At 49.8% G+C, this 18,773-nt stretch overlaps 1 protein-coding gene across 1 annotated transcript in view; it reads right to left on the minus strand.

Annotated features, from left to right (window-relative positions):
- ABHD17C (abhydrolase domain containing 17C, depalmitoylase) overlaps window positions 1-17,836 on the minus strand; it is a 63,126-nt gene extending 45,290 nt beyond the window's left edge. The window contains exon 1 of the mRNA XM_077128515.1: window positions 17,200-17,836. Within this exon, the coding sequence (XP_076984630.1) occupies window positions 17,200-17,810 (611 nt within the window). The 5' untranslated portion in view covers window positions 17,811-17,836. The remainder of the gene's footprint in view (window positions 1-17,199) is intronic.
- Between the last annotated feature and the right edge of the window lie 937 nt (window positions 17,837-18,773).

Here is an 18,773-nt window from a genome sequence, read left to right on the forward strand (position 1 = left end):
CTGCAGCTCGTTCAGCACCAGGCCTGAGTGCTGACACCTTGAGCAAGAAGGCACTGCTGGGAAACTGGACAGCTAAGATTTGTGTGCTTCAATGGATGCAAATTTCTTTTTTATAAAAAGTCCTGCCCCATTTGGAGAATTTCTGATATTCTTGCAAACAGTGGAGACAACTAAATCAATAGGTTAAGCCCTCAATCTTGGGGTCAGATCCTATGACGCTTATTCCTGCAAAGGATAGGCTAAGCCTACTTAAAATTAGGCCTAAGAGTCACCCCTGAGAACCTCTTCTGTTGCTCAGATGTGGCTTTTCTCTCTAAGCTGTCATGGCAGGTGAACTCACTGCCCTTCCTGCCCCCTACGCGGGACATGACTCCCAAGGGTGTAAACCTCTCTGGCAACATGGGACAGAAATCCTAGAATGAGCTGGGACTCAGCATCAAGGGACTGGGAAAACCTTCTGGACCAAAAGGGGGAAGAGAGAAATGAGAAAATAAAATGTCAGTGGCTGAAAGATTCTGGAGGTTATGTTTATGCATTATACAGATATCCCCTTTTCAGTTTATGGTGTATTGGAGAGGCTAGAGGGAAGTACCTGAAACTGTAAAGCTGTGTTTCAGTAGCCTTGTTTCTTGAAGATGATTATAATGTATAATGATATAGCTTTTACAATGTTACTGTGTGATTGTGAAAACCTCGTGTTTGATGCTTCTTTTATCCAGGGTATGGACAGGTAAGTAAAAATATGGATAAAAAATAAACAAATAATGGGGGATCAAAAGTTAAAATAAATTGGAAAAAAAATAAACACTAGTGGTCAATGAGAGGGAGGGGTAAGGGGAATGGTATGTATGAGCTTTTTTTTAAAATTTCTTTTCTGGAGTGATGCAAATGTTCTAAAAATGATCATGGTGATGAATTCACTACTATGTGATGATATTGTGAGCCACTGATCGTACACCATATATGGACTGTATGTGTGTGAAGATTTCTCAATTAAAAAAAAAAAAAGAAAAAACAAAAAGGCCTGAATGAAAGTCATAACGACAGAGTAGGGATAAGTGCAGGTGGTGGCACCCGTGACACAGGAACGGCAGAAATGTGATGGCTGCTGAAGGCGGGTGACAAGGATATGGGGTCCATTTTAATATATTTTTTAAAAATTTTATTTATTTTTATATTTTAATATTTTATTTACTTTGTATATAATTTGAAATTTTCCAAATACACATATTTGGCATATGGCAAGGAAACACAAAGCTGTAGTTGGTCCATGCTTTTAAGGTCCGCAGGTTGCATGGCGCTGAGAAGATGCAGCCAACAGACAAGCATTTGTGAAACGGCAGGCAGGAGGCTTTCTTGGAACTTTGCATGCTTTCAGTCGTCAGCGGACACGTGGACTATATGTATCTTCCTCAGTAACAACCACCACAGCCATCTCTTCTCAAGTACGAGATAAAGGTAATGGAATAAAATGGCTATCTACAGGCATGGAGAGCGGAGAGACTGGATACACGATGAGAAAAGAAAGACATCCCGCATCCTCCTGCAAGTGCGCCTCTCACTCCTTCAGGGGGGACTGCAGTCAGGTGAGGTTTCTCTTAAGAATCTTAACAGCCTCTGCTCTTCGTCTGGAAGGCCAGGTGAGATTCTCAGCCCTTCACCCTCCCCTGGCCTGTGCGATACCTTCACACCCAACAGCTACCTGATGCCTCCATCCCAGGATCGAAGGCGATCAAGACCCCACATCTGGAAGCTGAAAAGAACCTCAAGACAAACACTGCCTCCCAGGGAGTCCGCCCATTCCTCAAAGCAATGCTGGGAGGCCTTCCAGGTGAGGGTTCGGGGCGAGTCCAAGAGAAGCCAGACGCTGCCCCTGTCCTCAAGGAGAGTCAGACACAGTCATGACTAACCAAAGGCAAGGGGGGAGGAGACACAACAGTTGTGATTAGACAGTGACCGGAGCACAAGGCAGGGGCACAAGTCCTGCTGGCCGAGTGTGCTGGTTGGAACCTGTGGTGGACCCCAGAGAAGCCAGGCCCTTTAATCCTCACTCAATATTGCTGGGTGGGAGCAATTTGATGTTTCCATGGAGATGTGACCCACCCAACTGTGGGTGGTAACTTTTGATTAGATGATTTCCATGGAGGTGTGTCTCCACCCATTGAAACTGGAGTTGCTTACCGGAATCCTTTAAAAGAGGAAACAGTTTTGGAGAGTCCTTTTTGTAGAGCCACGAGAAAGCCAGCAGATGCCACCATGTTTGCCATGTGCCCTTCTGGCTGAGAGAGAAACATTGAACTTCATCGGCCTTCTTGAACCAAGGTATCTTTCCCTGGATGCCTTAGATTGGACATTTCTATAAACTTGTTTTAATTGGGGCGTTTTCTCAGCCTTAGAACTGTAAACTAGCAACTTATTAAATCCCCCTTTTTAAAAGCCATTCTGTTGCTGGTATATTGCATTCTGGCAGCTAGCAAACTAGAACAGATTTTGGTACTGGAGAGTGGGGTGCTGCTGTGGTTTGTAAATACCAAACATGTTGGAATGGCTTTTTAAATGGATAAGGGGAAGAATCTGGAGGAGTTGTGAGAAGCTTGATAGAAAAGGCCTAGAATGCTTTGAAAAGACTGTTGGTAGAAACACGGACTCTAAAGATACTCTGACCAGGCTCTAGGCAGAAACAAGGCGTGTATCATTGCAGACTGGAAGGAAGGTGATCCTTGTTCTAAAATGGCAGATAATATGGCAAAATTGACTAGTGGCTCTGGCTGGAAGGCAGATTTTAAAAGCCATGAACTTGTATATTTAGCAGAAGAGATCTCCAAATTAAATGTGGAAAGTGCAGCCTGTTTTCTTCTAACAGCTTATAGTGAAACACGACAGGAAAGAGATAAACTGTGAACTGAACTCTTGGATACAAAGAAAACAGAAATTGAAGTTCTGGAAAATTCTGTGCCTCCAGGAAGTGAGACCCCAGAGTATAGTGCCCCACATGAGGTCTTGGCCAGATGTGGAACCAGTCAGCCATTTCAGAGAAAGCCAGGATCAGACACGGAGTTATCCAGGAAGGATTTGTGGAAACTCCTTATGTCTGATGGGTATGACCCAAGGCTACTGCATAGAAAGGCAACGAGAGTGCTGTGGGACCTGTACGAACAGAGCCGCTGCCAGTCTGGACTGGGGGTTCAGAGAAGGGACACATTGGAGGAAAAATACCTTCAGAGGCAAAACCATGGAGGCTGAGGCCTGAAGTCAAGAAGCCTCGGACAAGGACAGCGGACCCACCCCAGCCCATGGAGAGGGTGACTTTGCCCCAAAGGCAGAGGATGGGCCTTTCACCTGGTTGCAGTGGAAGAGTCATGCCGCCTCAGGCCTTGGAGAGGATGAAGCACATTCCTTGGGGTTTGGGGAGAGCCTGGCTGCCACCACATGGAGGGGTTGAATGTGTGCCCTGGAGATGGCAGAGAGCCCGGGTGCGGCCCCAATGCTTGGAGAGGGTGGAGCTGAGAAAAAGGTGGTCTCCCCAATGGCCCCCAAGGTTGCATTTGGAGAGAGGCCTCTGTGTAGGCCTTCGGAAGGGGTGGGACTGCCGCTTTCAGAAGCCCTGAGGATAAATGACTCTCAGACTTTGAAATCTAATGGACTTTGCCCTGTGGATTTTCAAAATGGGGTCTGATGACCCCTGTGTTCCTTCCACCCTATGGAAATGGGTATATGTATCCTATGACTGTTTCTCCTTTGTATGTTGGCAGTAAATAACATGTTGTGAGTTTTACAGGTCAGAGCCAGAGGAGAATTGTGCCTTAGGACAGACCATGCCTGTAACTGACTTAATGAGATTTTATACTGTTTCTAACTTTGTACTTCATTTGTATTGCTACTGAAAGGTTTAAGGTTTTCTGATATCGTTATGGAATAAATGTGTTTTGCATTTGGAAACAGCAAGTCTTTTTGGGGTCCAAAGGGTGGAATGTGCTGGTATGAATCTGTGGTGGACCCCAGAAAAGCCACGTCCTTTAATCCTCATTCAATATTGCTGGGTGGGAACATTTTGATTGTTTCCATGAAGATGTGACCCACCCAATTGTGGGTGGTAACTTTTAATTAGATGATTTCCATGGAGGTGTGTCTCCACCCATTGAAGGTGGAGTTGCTTACTAGAATCCTTTTAAAAGAGGAAACATTTTGGAGAGAGTCCCCTTTTTGGCAGAGCCACGAGACAGCCAGCAGACACCGCCATGTTCGCCATGTGCCCTTCCGGCTGAGAGAGAAACCCTGAGCTTCACTGGCCTTCTTGAACCAAGGTATCTTTCCCTGGATTCCTTAGATTAGACATTTCTTTAGACTTGTTTTAATTGGGACATTTCTCGGCCTTAGAACTGTAAACTAGCAACTTATTAAATTCCCCTTTTTAAAAGCCATTCTGTTTTTGGTATATTGCATTCCGGCAGCCAGCAAACTAGAACACCAAGGCTCTGTAAGAAGGATGACCGAATGGGCGCTTGAGGGGCTCCAAACAGCATCTGCCAGCTGGGGAAGGGCACAGAAGAAGCCAAGGCATATATTTTTTTCTTTTATAAAACACACAGGCAGCAGCTTTTCATTCTAAGTAGCACTTTTCAGAAAAAAAGTCACGGATGGAGAAAGAAAACTCCTAGGAGATTTAGATTCCAATTGATTTGGGTGTTAATTAATTAACTTGGCAGTTCTTCAGTGAATGTGAAGGTGAGAAGATAACTCAAAAATGATAGAAGAATGCCATGCCAAACCCTGGGGTCTGTCCCGTAACTACTTGTTGAAGAGTGCTTTGAAAACTATTGCTTTTTTCTTTCTTTGCTTTGTATACATGTTATACTATACAATAAAAAAAGTTAAAAAAATTATAGAAGAACGGATTTTAGAAGATCCAGATGCATGCCAGAGTCCCCCCAAAACTCTTGTTTCGTGTGCAGTTCATAGAGGAGATGAGAGGGACACAGACAGGTGGGGGGATTATGCAAATTAAAGACTAATCTTCACAATACTTATTACTGCAAAAACAATTTATCAGGGTTTCCAGAAAGTAAGCCGGCAGAAGGGAGGAAGCCTGCGGTGACAACGGGCCCTGCAGCACCCAAGAGCAGGCAGGGAGCTCTGCTACTGCCCTCCCTTGTGCCTCTGAGGAGACACAGGCACCTGCACACCTGGGGACACCAGCCATCAGTCCCGAGGCTCAGGGAGAGACTCGAGAGTCACAAAGCAAGAGGACAGAATGCACATACCTGGTGCTCTCTGGGGCTCTCCTAGCTAGAAACCAGCCATTCCCGTGAGCATCTCTTCCTCTGCTACCAGGATCTTCTGGATTCCTTGTTGAGACACTGATCAAAGACGTGGTGGGACCAAGTGAGCAGGTCAGACAGGACAGCTACAGGGCGACTTTGGCCAGCACAGAGATAGAGGTGGGGTTATCCCAGGCCAAACTGTCAACCCTCCCAAGTCTGTCACTGCTTTCCTTCTTTGAAGGGACAATTTCCAAACTTATCTCTAGCCCAGACCTCGTCCCAAACTCCAGACTCATATCCTGCTCTACGTCTCCACTCGGATGACTGATGGGCATCTCAAATTCAACAGAGCCAAAGCTGAACCCCAGAGCTACCCCCCAAGACTGAGCCACAGCGTCTAATTACTACCAACGCCAGGCTTCCTGGTGCTCAAGCCAAAATCCACAGAGTTATCGTAGGCCCTTCTCTTCTCCACTCTGTGCATCTGCAAATACTGTTGGCTCTACTTTCAACATAGAGCCCAGATCCGAGCACTTCTCACCATCTCTGCTGCCACCCACTCTGGCCTAAGCCACCACCATTTCTCACCTAAACCACTTCCTCCTTTCTCTGTCATGACAGCCTCCCAACAGCCAGTGACCTCTCTGACCTTTAGGTGATGCCACACCATTGCCCCACCCACAGCTCTCCTCTGACCCCCGTTTTATTTTATTTAGTAAAAGCCAAAGTCCTTGGAAGGCCCCGATACCACGCCCTCCACGCAGCCCCCTGACTCCCTTCACTCACAGGTCTCGCCTCCTACCATCTTCCCTGTACTCTGCCCAACTCATTTGTCCTGCCCTGGCCACCCCAGCTTCCTTAACGCGCCTTGAATCCTCCAGGGATAGTCCCTCTTAGGGTCTCTGCTCTGGCAGGTCCTGAGCCAGGCCCCGCATGCAGCTGTGCAGCGAACTCCCTTACTGCTTTAGGCCACATGTCATTTCCTGGATGACGCATACCCTGACACCCTAGTCACCTCTCTAAAACGCAGCCTGCAGGTCCACTGTCCAATGCACCTCCCATCACCCTGCCCTGTTCTAGGTTTATCTCTTTTCTTCCCCCATCCTTTTACCATAATGAACTACTATTTACTTAATTACTGCAAGTACTGCTTTTCATCACGACCTGCCCACTCGAAGGAATGCTTTACAGGAGCAGGATTTGTGAATTCCCAGAAGAATGCCTGGCCGTAGTGGGCCTAACACAGTTGTTAATAAGCAGATCCAACAGGATGGTGAGGTTGAGTCAGAAAGGGGTACGCAAGGATTCAAAATTCTAGAAGTGGAGCATGCCACACCTTGTGTGGCTGAGGTATGGGCTGCAAGGTGGCGTGGAGAGGAGGAGGAGGAGGACACGGGTGAGGGACAGGGCGAGGAACTGTGAGGCAAGGCTGCTGCATGGGCTCTCGACATCTTACAATGTTTAAGCTACCTGGGGTGACAGCAGGAGGCAGGGTGGCAGATGAGCAAATCTTTGAGGGGTATGTGACCAGAGCATGGAGGTTATTTAGCTTAGAGCAAAATAGCCTTCATAATAAACATAGGTTTATAATATATATTTATAAAATTATATCTATATTTACTTCTAAATAAATTTTGAAAACTCCTGGTCTGATGTAATACACTCAAACACAGAATTTGCACAGATGACAAGGCTATATGTTGCATAATGAAAATCACGGTTCCAGGCAAAGAAGAATCACAGCAAATCCTAAAATGGGAGAATGTTGTTCAGCCGCGAGTAACAAAGTGGGGTCCTCCAACTGCCCCCCTCAAGCAGTTTACGGGTCCCAGTGCACCTTAAAAACACTGCCACCCACCCTTTACACCAGGCCTGGGGGGTGAGAATGCAGCTATCTGGGCTCACTCCAGACCTGCTACATCGGAGTCTCTGAGGATGGGGTCCAGGCATTTCAAGTCCCCCCAGGTAATTCTTGCTCACACTAATGTTTGTGAACTCTATTATCAACTCTTTCATTTATTCACTCAATAAATATTCACTCAAATATTCAGTGGGCACTTACTATGAGCCAGGCTCTGTTCCAGTGGCTGGGCATGAAGCAATGACCAAAGTGGACAAAGCAGATTTCAGACAGCAGCGCTGGAGAGATCATTTAGAGAAGAATGTGAGGCAGGGAGAGCAGGCTACCGCAGTGATTCAGGCACAAGCTACCAAGGGCCTGGAATAAGGAACCAAGGAAATGGACAAGGGACACATTATAGAACTTTCTGGCTGACCCGCCCCGCAGACGAAGGGGAGGGAAGCCTCAAGGAGGACTCTGATGCTTGAAGTCTTGCCGGGGGAGGAGGGGCTGCGTGGCCAGATGAGCTGTGCTTAGGAGTCACTGCATCTGAGATGCGGTAAGACAGGCAGCCCAGTGGGCGCTGTCCGGAGCAGCTGGGCCCCTAGGGCTGGACGTTCTGATGGAGCCTCAGGGATGGGGGTGGACCTGGGAAGCTATCTGCAGTTTACATGCCAGGAGGAACCATCTTAATCCCTCTTCTCTGTAATTATATATCTACACATATATGTATAGATATATTTTTGGGGGTGCATGGTCTGGGAATCGAACCCGAGTCTCCTGCATGAAAGGCGGGCATTCTACCACTGAACCACCTGTGCACCCTGTAATTATATTTTTAAACTTAATATATTCTTAATTGATGTTCTGGCACATTCTTAAAGCTCTGGGTGGGAAAAAATAATTCATTCCAATCAAATGTATGATATCAGGTTCATTTTTAAATTACTTGTTTTAACCAGTCTAGTCATATAATATAAATTAATCTAAAAAGTAATTAGTGGGGGGGGGTGCAATGGTAGTTTACTGGTAGAATTCTCACCTGCTATGCGGGAGATCTGGGTTCAATTTCCGGCCCATCCACTTCCCCAAAAAACAAACAAACGAAAATCCAACCAAACAAAAATTCAACAAATGGTGCTACAATTATGGGATACTCACATGGAAAAAGAATGAAATGTGACACTGCCATACAGCATACAAAAAAAAAAAGTGATTAGCATGTGAATCTTCTCATCCCAGCATGTATATTAAAATTAAAGTGGTATAAATTTCACAAGTTATAAGGACCATCAGTCATCGTTAAACATTATTACAATGCAAAGCAGAGAACCTGAAATACCCCTGAGTTATCTGTGCCAACAGGGACAAATCCAATTGCTTACGCTAAACCAGCACACAAAACTCTTGTTCTGATATCACAGACATTTGGGGTCGATACAGTTATCACTGCACACGGCTTAGTTACGTGCACAGCCATTACTAAAAACCCTTTCGGATAAGCTGGGATTCTCATCTGATCACCAATCATAGTAGCAGAGGCTTTAGTTAACCGGGCACTAATGAATGTCTGGAAACTGACTCTATGCAGCTATATTCTGAGCACAGGCTTGCTTCCCACTTCTTTCCCCCAAAGTAACTGCTCAGACTTCACTGCAACCATTCAAAAATAGAAACTAAAGAAACGCTAATAATCAGTATTAGGGACTATCAGTGCTCTTTCCTTTCATTTGAAAACTTAAGCAGCTCTTTTGTAAACGAGTCATCTTGAGGTGAGATCCTTTTCTGCAAGTAGCTGACACAGGACCGCTAACTTTCAGTCTGAGTACTGAAGGCAAGTGACCCAGACTTCCTGGAAACAGGTTTCTAGTTTCATCACGGTGCCAGGCCCTTAAAGCACTCTGAAGTCAATCAATAATGCGAAATGTATCAATGGGCTCCATTACCCAGAACCTTGAAGGCAGGGAACAAGAACCAGAGGCAAAGGGCTTCACGGGTGAATAAAAGCAGGCGTGCGATTCCGGCCTCTCGACCACCTTTCGGAAGAGGGAACGCGAACTCCAGCTGTGGACTGCAGTCCTGTCTGGAGAAAACAACCCGGAATGTCCTGAGAGGAGAAGACAAGGCTGGGTTTTGCCTTCTGGTCCTCTCCATCTCAGACTCGGTGCCTAAACAAGTCTTTTGGCTCCTGCCAGAAAACACAGGCCCAGCTGCTACGCTAAGCCTGGAAACAGCAAGGGGGAGGGAGGAAAAGAGAAATGTCCGCAAATGACGGCAAGGTGTTGGATTACAGGTAGGGTTTCTTGTTTTAAGATCTCCTTTGGGGATAGAAACACCTCGGCAGATGATGTGCTGTCAGATTGAATGCCTGCCACTCCCCCCAGCTAAAACATGATACACAGAGGCCTCAACACATCTTAGATGCATATAAAAATAAAGCATCGGGTGCACAGGTGGTTCAGTGGTTAGAATGCCCATCTTTCATGCGGGAGACCCGGGTTTGAGTCCCAGACCATGCACCTCCCTCCCCCCAAAAAAAGACAAAAATAAAAGCATCAAGAGGGTGCAAAGACAGTTCAGTGGTAGAATTTTCACCTGCGATCCGGGAGACATGGGTTCGATTCCTGGCCCATGCACTTCCCACAAAAACAAAAGAAACAAATAAACAAAACAAAAATTCAACCCTTGGTGCTGCAATAAGGGGATACTTATGTGGGAAAAGAATGAAATGCGACCCGCGCCATACAGCATACAAAAATAAATAAAATACAAAGCATCGTCTTTACTGTCCCACGGCCTCCCCACCCTGCAGAGCCTGGTCTGGCTGCCACCCTTGGAGACTGGAGAAAGAAGCAATTTCTCTAACCTTCCTTCGGATCCAAGAGTCACTCTTCAGCATGATCTCGGCACCTGGTTATCTGAGCGCCAATAATTTTATTAATAATCCTACATAATGTCACCAGGATAATAACAAAAGCAGTTGTCATTTGCTGCGCCCTTCCCGTCCACCTGGGTCTGTGGGGCGCACCTGACACGAGGCGGTCACTGTCATTCCTGCTGTTTTTATTAAACCGAGGCCCAAAACGGTGAGGAAAATGCCTGGAGTCAAGCAGCTAGTAAGCGGCAGAAGCAGCACCTAAACCCAGGTCTATGACTTCAAAATACGTGTGCTTGGTCACCCACCCACCTCCCCCCCAAAAAAAAATCACAAGAAAAAACACAGTAGAAAGCTGAGATTCGCAGGGACCCGGCCTCTTCAGGCACCCTGAGACAGCCTGGCTGTATGACTTTGACCTGAGAACCAGAAACCGGTTCCAGCTGCGATCCACCGCAATGAAGACCTGAAGCATTCAAGCCTCTCAAGCCTGGGCTCTCTGCACCTGCTTACACAGAGGTTGGCGAGCTCAGGGCAGCAGGCCGGCCCTCTTCCCCGGCTCCCTTCACTCAGCGCCCAGCCTGCTCTCCTATACCCCGTGGGCTGTTCAGAATTACGCCCGATTATAGGGCACTTTCCACCAGCGGCCCCAGATTCCCAGGGCAGACGGCGCAGCCGCTGCAGGACAGGAGAAAGGAGGGATGGCTGTACAGGGGAGAACTGCTTCTGGCAGCCATTCGGTCCCCAACCTCCAACGGGGCCGCTCTACTGACCTGGTTAGAGGAACTGATGATGGCCTATTCTTTAAGGTCCCCGCTCTCTCGGCAGAGTGGACTCTGCCACAAAGAGGCCGAGTGGAGAGCAGAGATGAGCTGATGCCGCCTCCACAGGGGCTGATGCCAGCGTACGCAGCCTGGGGGCAGCAGCCGTGCCTGGGCACGTTCCTTGGGCCACAGTCCCCGACTCACCACGCTGGGACAACTGTCGCCCATCCCAGGCCACCCCTGAGTGCACCATGAGCGCCTAGGGTCTGTGAGCTCAAGGGACGGCGGCCCCAGGACAGGACGGTCAGGGAGCAGCAGAAGTCTGGGGGAAGGTGAGGGGCCTACACAAAGGACGCGGGAGAGGTGGCCCCAGGGCCTCACTAGCTCTGAGACCCCAGTTACTGGTCCCAAGAGACTCAGGGGAATCTTACGAACATGGATGCTGCTATTTCCTTTCAAACCGCCTCCCTCATTTGGCCTATTCTAGTGGGTTCCTTGCGGCCAAAGAGCTTTGACTAAAATCATCTACATGAAAACGTAAAAATCCTTCTTCAGCATTGTCTCTTCTTCAGTTCTTAAGCAGCTATCATTGTGGCAGGTCTTTAAACTGTACATCAGCTTCTGGAAGTTTCTAGGCTGGTGCATGTCAAACCTGCCTGCACACACACACGTACGTATGCACACATAAACTCACTTACACATAAATGCATACACACACGCATAGATACACACACACATGAACGTATGCAATACATACACACACTCATACACACACACAGTCACACACTTTTTTTCTAAGTCTACCTAGGAAATTTCGCAGTGCAGCCCAGGGTCAGAGGCACTGTGTACCAAACTGAATCCGCTGAGCTTCCCAGTGAGGTGAAGAAAAGCAAATTCAGGGACATTCACCGCTTTCCCTGAAAACCATGAGCTGCAGACTTAAGAAAGGTGCCTCAGGGCTCGTGTCATTTGACCCTCTCCTTTGAAAGGGATAGGATGTGAAGCCCAAATGGGGAAAGTGCCTTGCTCAGGACGAACTAGTGAACTAGTAGGAGAGCGAATGAGAACTACTTTCTCTAGTCCAAAAGTTTTACGTTTGCCTAACTTCTGTAAACCAAATCCTTTATATGGAGATTAAAGGAACCTATTACTTAAAGCAATCCAATAAAAAAAAAAAATCATTGTGTTAGCCAACTAACCCTCTCCTAAGTGAATCTGTGTTGAGTTTGGATTGCTGTATATGCAGTTTCTTAAAGTGGAACAGATAAAGTTTCAATACGGGCCTAAGCCAAACCCAATACAGAAGGTAACTCTGCTACCGAAAAATGAAAGCTGCATTCCAAAAGCCAGATTTTGAAATCTTATGTGGGCTATCGATATTGAATAGAGGCGAGAAGTTACTAAATTTGGGAAGAGGGTTAGGAGTAGGTAGGGAGAAAACTTCATGTGACTTCAAGAAAGTATGATTTAAATGACATCTGCAGGAATAAAAGTGCCCTTACACCAATACGGCATTGCACCATTAGTGCTGTAAGGCTGACTTTAAGTTAAGACTGAGTTTCCAAGAGTTTGCTAAATAAAAAAACAGATACGCTTAGGAGGGAAAACACATAAAGAGTTACTGCCAATTAGCACAAAAGCATGTAATAGTTTGCCATCTAGATTACAGAAGGAATAAGTCCCCCAAACAGAGCCGCGGATAAATGTGTTTCGATGGGACCGGGTGTGCGAGCTAAGAGTGAAAACGTGCATGATGGCAGGCACGGAAGAGTCATACAAAAGAGCACGTCGAATGGAAAGGGTAAGGTACCCCAAAGAGAAGGGCTCTGGGCAGACCCCCCAAACACACATCAACTACTGCAGTTTCCCTAGACCCGTCCTTAAGAAGAGTCACATTGTTCCCGGCAGGATCTGCTCATACCGGCGGCCTTGAATTGCAGGCTGTACTCTATTCCCCTTTTCCAACGTCCTTGTGCCTTCACCTTAAGTGAAACGGTTTTCATGACATGATCCGTCTTTCTTGCTCCTCATCGGTCAAACTCAGGCCTGCTTCCCCTAATGGCACTGTAGTTTTCCCCCTGAGAAAACCGAGAGCAAAGCAGCCAGGTCATTAACTTCAACATGCCCAGCAAAGTAATTCGTTCAGTCCTCCGGGGGGGGGGGGGGGCCCGATGGAGAGCGGGAAGTAGACGCACCGCTCACAGCCAACAGAAGCGCTTTCCCAGGAGCCTGCCACGATGGCTGTGCCCTAACTTCCCAGCCTTTCCAATGACGGATCCCAAGAATCACGGAAACAAAAGTTATGAAACAGAGAAACATGATTACACGCTCGAAATGCCTCTAAAATCCATTCCGTCCTTTTACAGAAAAAAAGAAACCGTTTGGGATTCACGAGCCTCAAGGGGCACGGAGCCCAGGGCTGCAGGAGGCAGCATCGATCAACCTGTGGGTAACGCACAATGCTTTGTCGGTGGGTGAACGAATGAATGAAACGGGAAGTCTCTGGTCATCAGCCTTTTGCATCAAGGCACCAAAAGTCTCTCGTTTCTCTTCCTCTCTCTGCATCTGCTTTCTCAGTGTCAACGAATCTCTGCCTGCGGTTACCAAATGCCTCTCTTCTCCCAGGTTTTTGTCACTGCCTCAAACAGAAAAATCAAAGGCTACTCTGTGGGTGTACTGTACACACTAGTAACAAATCGAATCACCCATGCCCGGCTCTCCTTGTCTCTCCAGATTAAACTGTTTCAGCTAGAACACTCGCTGCCTACCTTACCTCATTCTTTGGGTAGTGTGCTTATTTGGGTTTATACTTTCAAATCAGCTTAATTCATGAACGCTTGTACCCCAGGCCCCACTTCTGCAGAGTCTAACGCTGCCTGGACCCAAAGGCACAGCCCTTGACGTACCCAGATGGTTCAGGTACCCTTTTCATCGCTTTCCCTCCCTAGCTTGAGTGACATTAGGCTCCCATGAGGCTACCCTGATTTTCCCAGTGCCCTTTCCACAAATATTTCAAAGTGATTCCAATTCATTTCCTGAATTACTTATATTCACAACTTACTTACCAAGCACATCAGTAATGCAAATGCAAACAGGGCCTAACCTCCAAGCTCTTACCAGGCTTAGGTTCTCAATATGTCTCTCCTCTTCTTCCCAGACCAACTTACTTCTCCATGCCGAGGCCATACATTCTTCTTCACTGCTTCAAACCCTACCCTCTGCTTCATCTCTTTCAGGAATTCTCTTCAAATGCTTAAAGATAATCGTCTATTGCCCAAAGAGCAGTGACCACCTTTCTAGCATCCAAATTTGCTTCTTCCCCAAACCTTTATCCTAGATTGCTTGCCCATCTTAATATTATCACTGGGGGTGGGGGGGGGGGCCTTACTACCAATATCCACGCTTGTGGCATCTGCGCAGCGGGTGGTATTTACGTGTGATGTCTCCACCCAGGGCTGGGCAGCTCACTACAGCATGCACAGAGCTCGGCACAGATGGGTAATGGGGAGAGGATGGAGGGAAGTCCAAAGGGCAGGATTATTATATCACTCTTCAACGTCCCAGCCTACACCGGATACAGAGTGCACGAGGCCTCAAGCCAAGACATCTTAACCCTTTTCAAATATATTACCTCCAGGTACACGGAACTCTGGAGGTAATATAAGATCCAGCTCATCGTGAGCATGCAACTAGGGAAAAACTAAATTAATCCCACGTATTTATGGGGTACCCATTGTGTGCAATCCATTAAAAAAAAAAAAAACGTTCAGCGTGTGCCTGTAACTTTCAGGCTCTGAGCCAGCTGCTGGAAACATAAAAGGTTGAGTCCTGCCCTCCAGGGACTTGCAGTTTGGTGGGGAGGCAGCTAAAATCATAGGACACAACAGCAGCACGGGATGACAAGCGCATACGGGGCTGAGCGGTGCCTGCATCAGGGGCTTCTAACCCATCAGACTCCTGTTAGGGCTGTTCCGGAACAGGGAAACTGTCCCTGCGGCTAGGTCTAGGAGGGAGGGCAGAATACTCTCGCAGCCCTCCTGGGGAACAATCTAAGTACGCAGACAGAGCTAGCACTCGCCAAGGCAAGATCTCCCAAGGAACGCGGTTAACCAGGAGGCCAGGAAAGAGAAAGATCCCCAAAGAAGACACGGGGGGAGGGGAGGCGCTGGGGGAAGGGGTTCTGACCCATCTCAGAAGAACGGGGATATGTCCTGCTAAAGGGATCCGTGAGTGGGGAAACAACAGGACACGTTCTAGATAAGGTTAGAGCAGAAGGGCCAAACACAACAGTGGGAGAAAGGTGGAAGGCGGGCTGGTCAGGGACTTCTTAACTTCACATCAGGTAAGTTCCGTTTTATCAGAAAAATCGAGACACACAAATGTACCTCTCAAGAAATGTGACAAATAAGACTACACGGTGTTATAGAAAGTACTAAACTCATAGGCAAAAGACCTAATGCTGAGTTAATCACACGGCTATCTCTTTTCAGGCCTCTGTTAAATGAAAGGTGAATGGTCAAGAGCAGTGTCTATAAGTGGATTGGGAAATAAATTTGGTGGCTCACAACCAGCACTACAGTAAAAATACTGTTCTGTGAAACGTACTACAGCGACACAGACATAAACGTGTATGTGTGTGTGCTTGGTCAAGACGTAAACTGTCTTTCTGTACTCTGGGGTCACAGTGGAAAAAAGTTTGAAAAGCACAGGGCAAAAGCTTTCTTCAAATTTGAAGTTCTCATTTAGTCTTTAAATGCCAATCTATTTTACAGATGAAGACATCAATACGAGTAGGTGTTCCAGCACAAAATTAAATAAAGCATGGACAAAATTTAGACAAATCATCACACAATTCAAAATTTTACATTATTCAAAATAATGCCCCTTAATTAAGCTAATTATGACAAAGTCTCCAGGAACTAACCAAGCCTCACATATGTTGTAACACAGACACACCCACATATTCAGGGCAAAAGGTTAGCCTTATCTTTGAAAAGCTTTCGTTTCAATGCAGACACCCACACATAGGAACAGTGTGCTATGGAAATGTTATATAAAACCCACTCGGTAGGATTTTAATGTTTCACTTTTAAAAGATCTAATGCCCACCTTTACTTTTAACACCTTTACCAACAGCCAGTTCTGGCAATCTATAGATTGAATGTGACACAGACGTCTGAAACCTCTTCCCGGAACAGGTGGCTTCCAACCACTTGTGGATTCTGACTCAAGACATCTGCATATGACGCATCCTCACCTGCCTAAACCATTTCCAAATGGCTATAGCCCAGATGAGGACATGCCCTTCCGGACAGCAGGAGAACACGGATACGGAAGGCATACTGAGTGCTAAGAAGTTCCCTGTTGGACAAGCCATTTTCCCAGACATGCAAGGGGTAATTTAGGAGCATACGCATGGGCACGAATGGAGACAAAATCGCTAAAGCTGACGACCCGCATAAGCCAAGGAAGCACAATTCAGTCAAAAACCACAGAAGGGCCCCTGTAACAACACTGCCTGCTGAGCTTATTCTGCACTTTCATCTGAAGAAATCAAGTTTCACTAGAGGCAGGATCTCAGGTATTTCCACCATCACGCCACGAGGCAGGTGGGAAATGTCACAGATGTCAAAAGCTGGAGCACAAACAGGTGACATGGCTTGCCCACTTACCAGACTTCTGTCTAAGTTGAGGATAAAACTCACATTGTTTGCTTTGCAAGGTCTAACGCCTAAACCATCCCCCCAAATCTGTGCCTGGCATGTGCAGGGCCCTCAACAAATACTGCCCGGTCCTTTGTGAATGCTAGTTCAAGGTCACAGGACTCCTCAAATCCTAGAACATACAATGCCCAAACTCACCCTGGGCTCTGCCCAAGGCTCCAGGCCCACAGACACCAGCTAACCTCCTGCCCACACTGTGCCAGCTCCCCTGCCCCATCAGGGGGGAACTTCCGGGCACCATGAGAGCGTCCAGCCATCTCCAAGGCTGCCAAGACACTTGCTCCTCAGAGCACTTTACAATCGGAGAGCCTTTTGGAGGTCATTCCGTCTCCCCTCCTCATTTTACAGGGAAGGAAACCGAGCTCTAGAGACTCATGTGCTTTGCCCAAGGTCACTTCAGCCTGGGGGACCTTCAGCGTTTCGTTGCCAGCTCAGACCAACTAAACGCGAACCAAGTTGGGTACCTAAGCACCCCCACGCTGCCGCTCGCGGCGACCAGAGCCACAAAAGACCCGGCCAGTGCACCGTGGAGCGCCCGGGCGTGCCGAGGCAGGCACAATCCTTCCTCTGGGCTCCCTGGGAATCTCGAGGTTGTCGGGGTCTGGGGAGGTGTGGGAGAAGGCCAGGGAGGGAAAAGAAAAGCAAATCCCCGCAGGCCGCCCCGGGGACACGCCACCCCGTCCGCCCGCCCCCAAAGACCCTCTCCCCACCGCCCCGCGGTGCAGGCCGGGCTCACCGTGTGCGCAGCGCCTGCCACGCGGCGTCGATGTCGGCGTAGAGGTTCTTCTCCGAGGGCTTCCCGGAGCTGACGCCGTAGCCCGAGTAGTCGTAGGAGAAGATGTTGCAGTTGATGCGCGAGCCGAGGCCGATGTAGAAGCTGCACATCTGGCCCAGGTCCACGGCGTTGCCGTGCGAGAAGAGCAGCGTGTAGCGGCTGGAGGGCGCGCAGCGCACGAACATGCAGCCGAGCCGGTTGTCCCGGGCCGTGCGCGAGAAGAAGACCTCGACGGCGTCCAGCTCGCGCTGCGAGTACTGCCAGTCGGCGCGCTCGCTGAGGTGCAGGCTGCACGCGCCCGGCCCCGCGCCCGGGCCCTCCTCGGGAGGCTGCGGCGCCGGCTGGGCCGCGGCGGCGGCGGCGGCGGGGGCCGGGGCCGGGGCCGGGGCCGGGGCCGGGGCCGCTGCGGGCGCGCCGGGGCCGCGCTGCTCGGGCGCCAGCACCGTGTAGGTGGGCTCGGGCGGCAGGAAGGCCAGCTTGGCGGCGATGCGGCTCGGGCAGGGCGGGCAGCAGAAGAGCCAGCACAGCTCGCCCAGCGAGAAGCCGTTCATCCTGGGGCCTGGCTCGGGCATCGGGGCGGCCTCCCGCCCGCCGCCGCCGCCGCCGGCCCGGCTGGCTGGCTGGCTGGCTCCGGCGCGGAGGGAGGGAGGGAGGGCGGCGCGGAGGGCGGCTGCAGCCCGCCCGCCCCGCGGCAGGAGGAGGCGGAGGCGCGGGCGGGGAGGAGGCGGGGCCGGCCCGGCGGGCGCGGCGCTCGGAGCCCGGGCGGGTCAGCGGGGGCCCGGGGGCCCGGGCGAGGCGCCGGCGGCCGGGGCCCGCGCGCGGCACACAAAGCCGGCGGCGGCGGTCATGGCCGGCCCGTGCGCGCCGCCTCCCGCTCCCGCGCGCCCGCCGCCGCCACTTCCGGGTTACCGCGCGGCCGCCGCCGCCCCGGCTCGCACGGTCGGGCTCCCCCAGCGGGGCGCGCTGGCGGCGCCGACGTTGCGCCCGGGCTCCCCAGCCGTCTCCCCTCGGCTCGTCCTGCACCCGCAGGCCCCGAAGTCCGCAGCAGCTGTGCAGCCACGCGGGGGGTGGCGAGGAGCGGGGTGGCCCCGGCGTGGGGGGTCTGCCCGGCGGGTCCTGGGCGGGTCCCCAGGGGGAGCCGTGGATGGCGGCGCGGGCACCTCCACGGTCAGGGACGCGCGTCCGAGGTCGCCTGGAGCTCTCCAGCCGTGCGGGCGCCCTGCGGGGTTGATCCCCAGAGGGGAGCGTGGAGGGGACGCGAGCATCCTCCGGAACCGACCGCTCCCTCCCTTCCCCAAATCCGTGCTTCTCTGATCGATGGAGAGTTCTTGGGAAGGTACTGACCGGAAAATGAATGAGTGGAGGAGAGACCCGAAGCACAGGCTCTCGGGACCTTTGCTGCTTTCTCAAGTGCCTCTTCCTAAGTTCTCGGTCTCGTGGGGGTGCTGGCACGGGAGAGGAGACGGCGGGGTATTTCCCAGCTGCAGGACGGGTTTCTGGATACGGACCACCGTGCTCCGTTTTAGGTATAAGAT

This window comes from Tamandua tetradactyla, chromosome 14 (assembly GCF_023851605.1).
Source record: "Tamandua tetradactyla isolate mTamTet1 chromosome 14, mTamTet1.pri, whole genome shotgun sequence".
Lineage (NCBI taxonomy): Eukaryota > Metazoa > Chordata > Mammalia > Pilosa > Myrmecophagidae > Tamandua > Tamandua tetradactyla.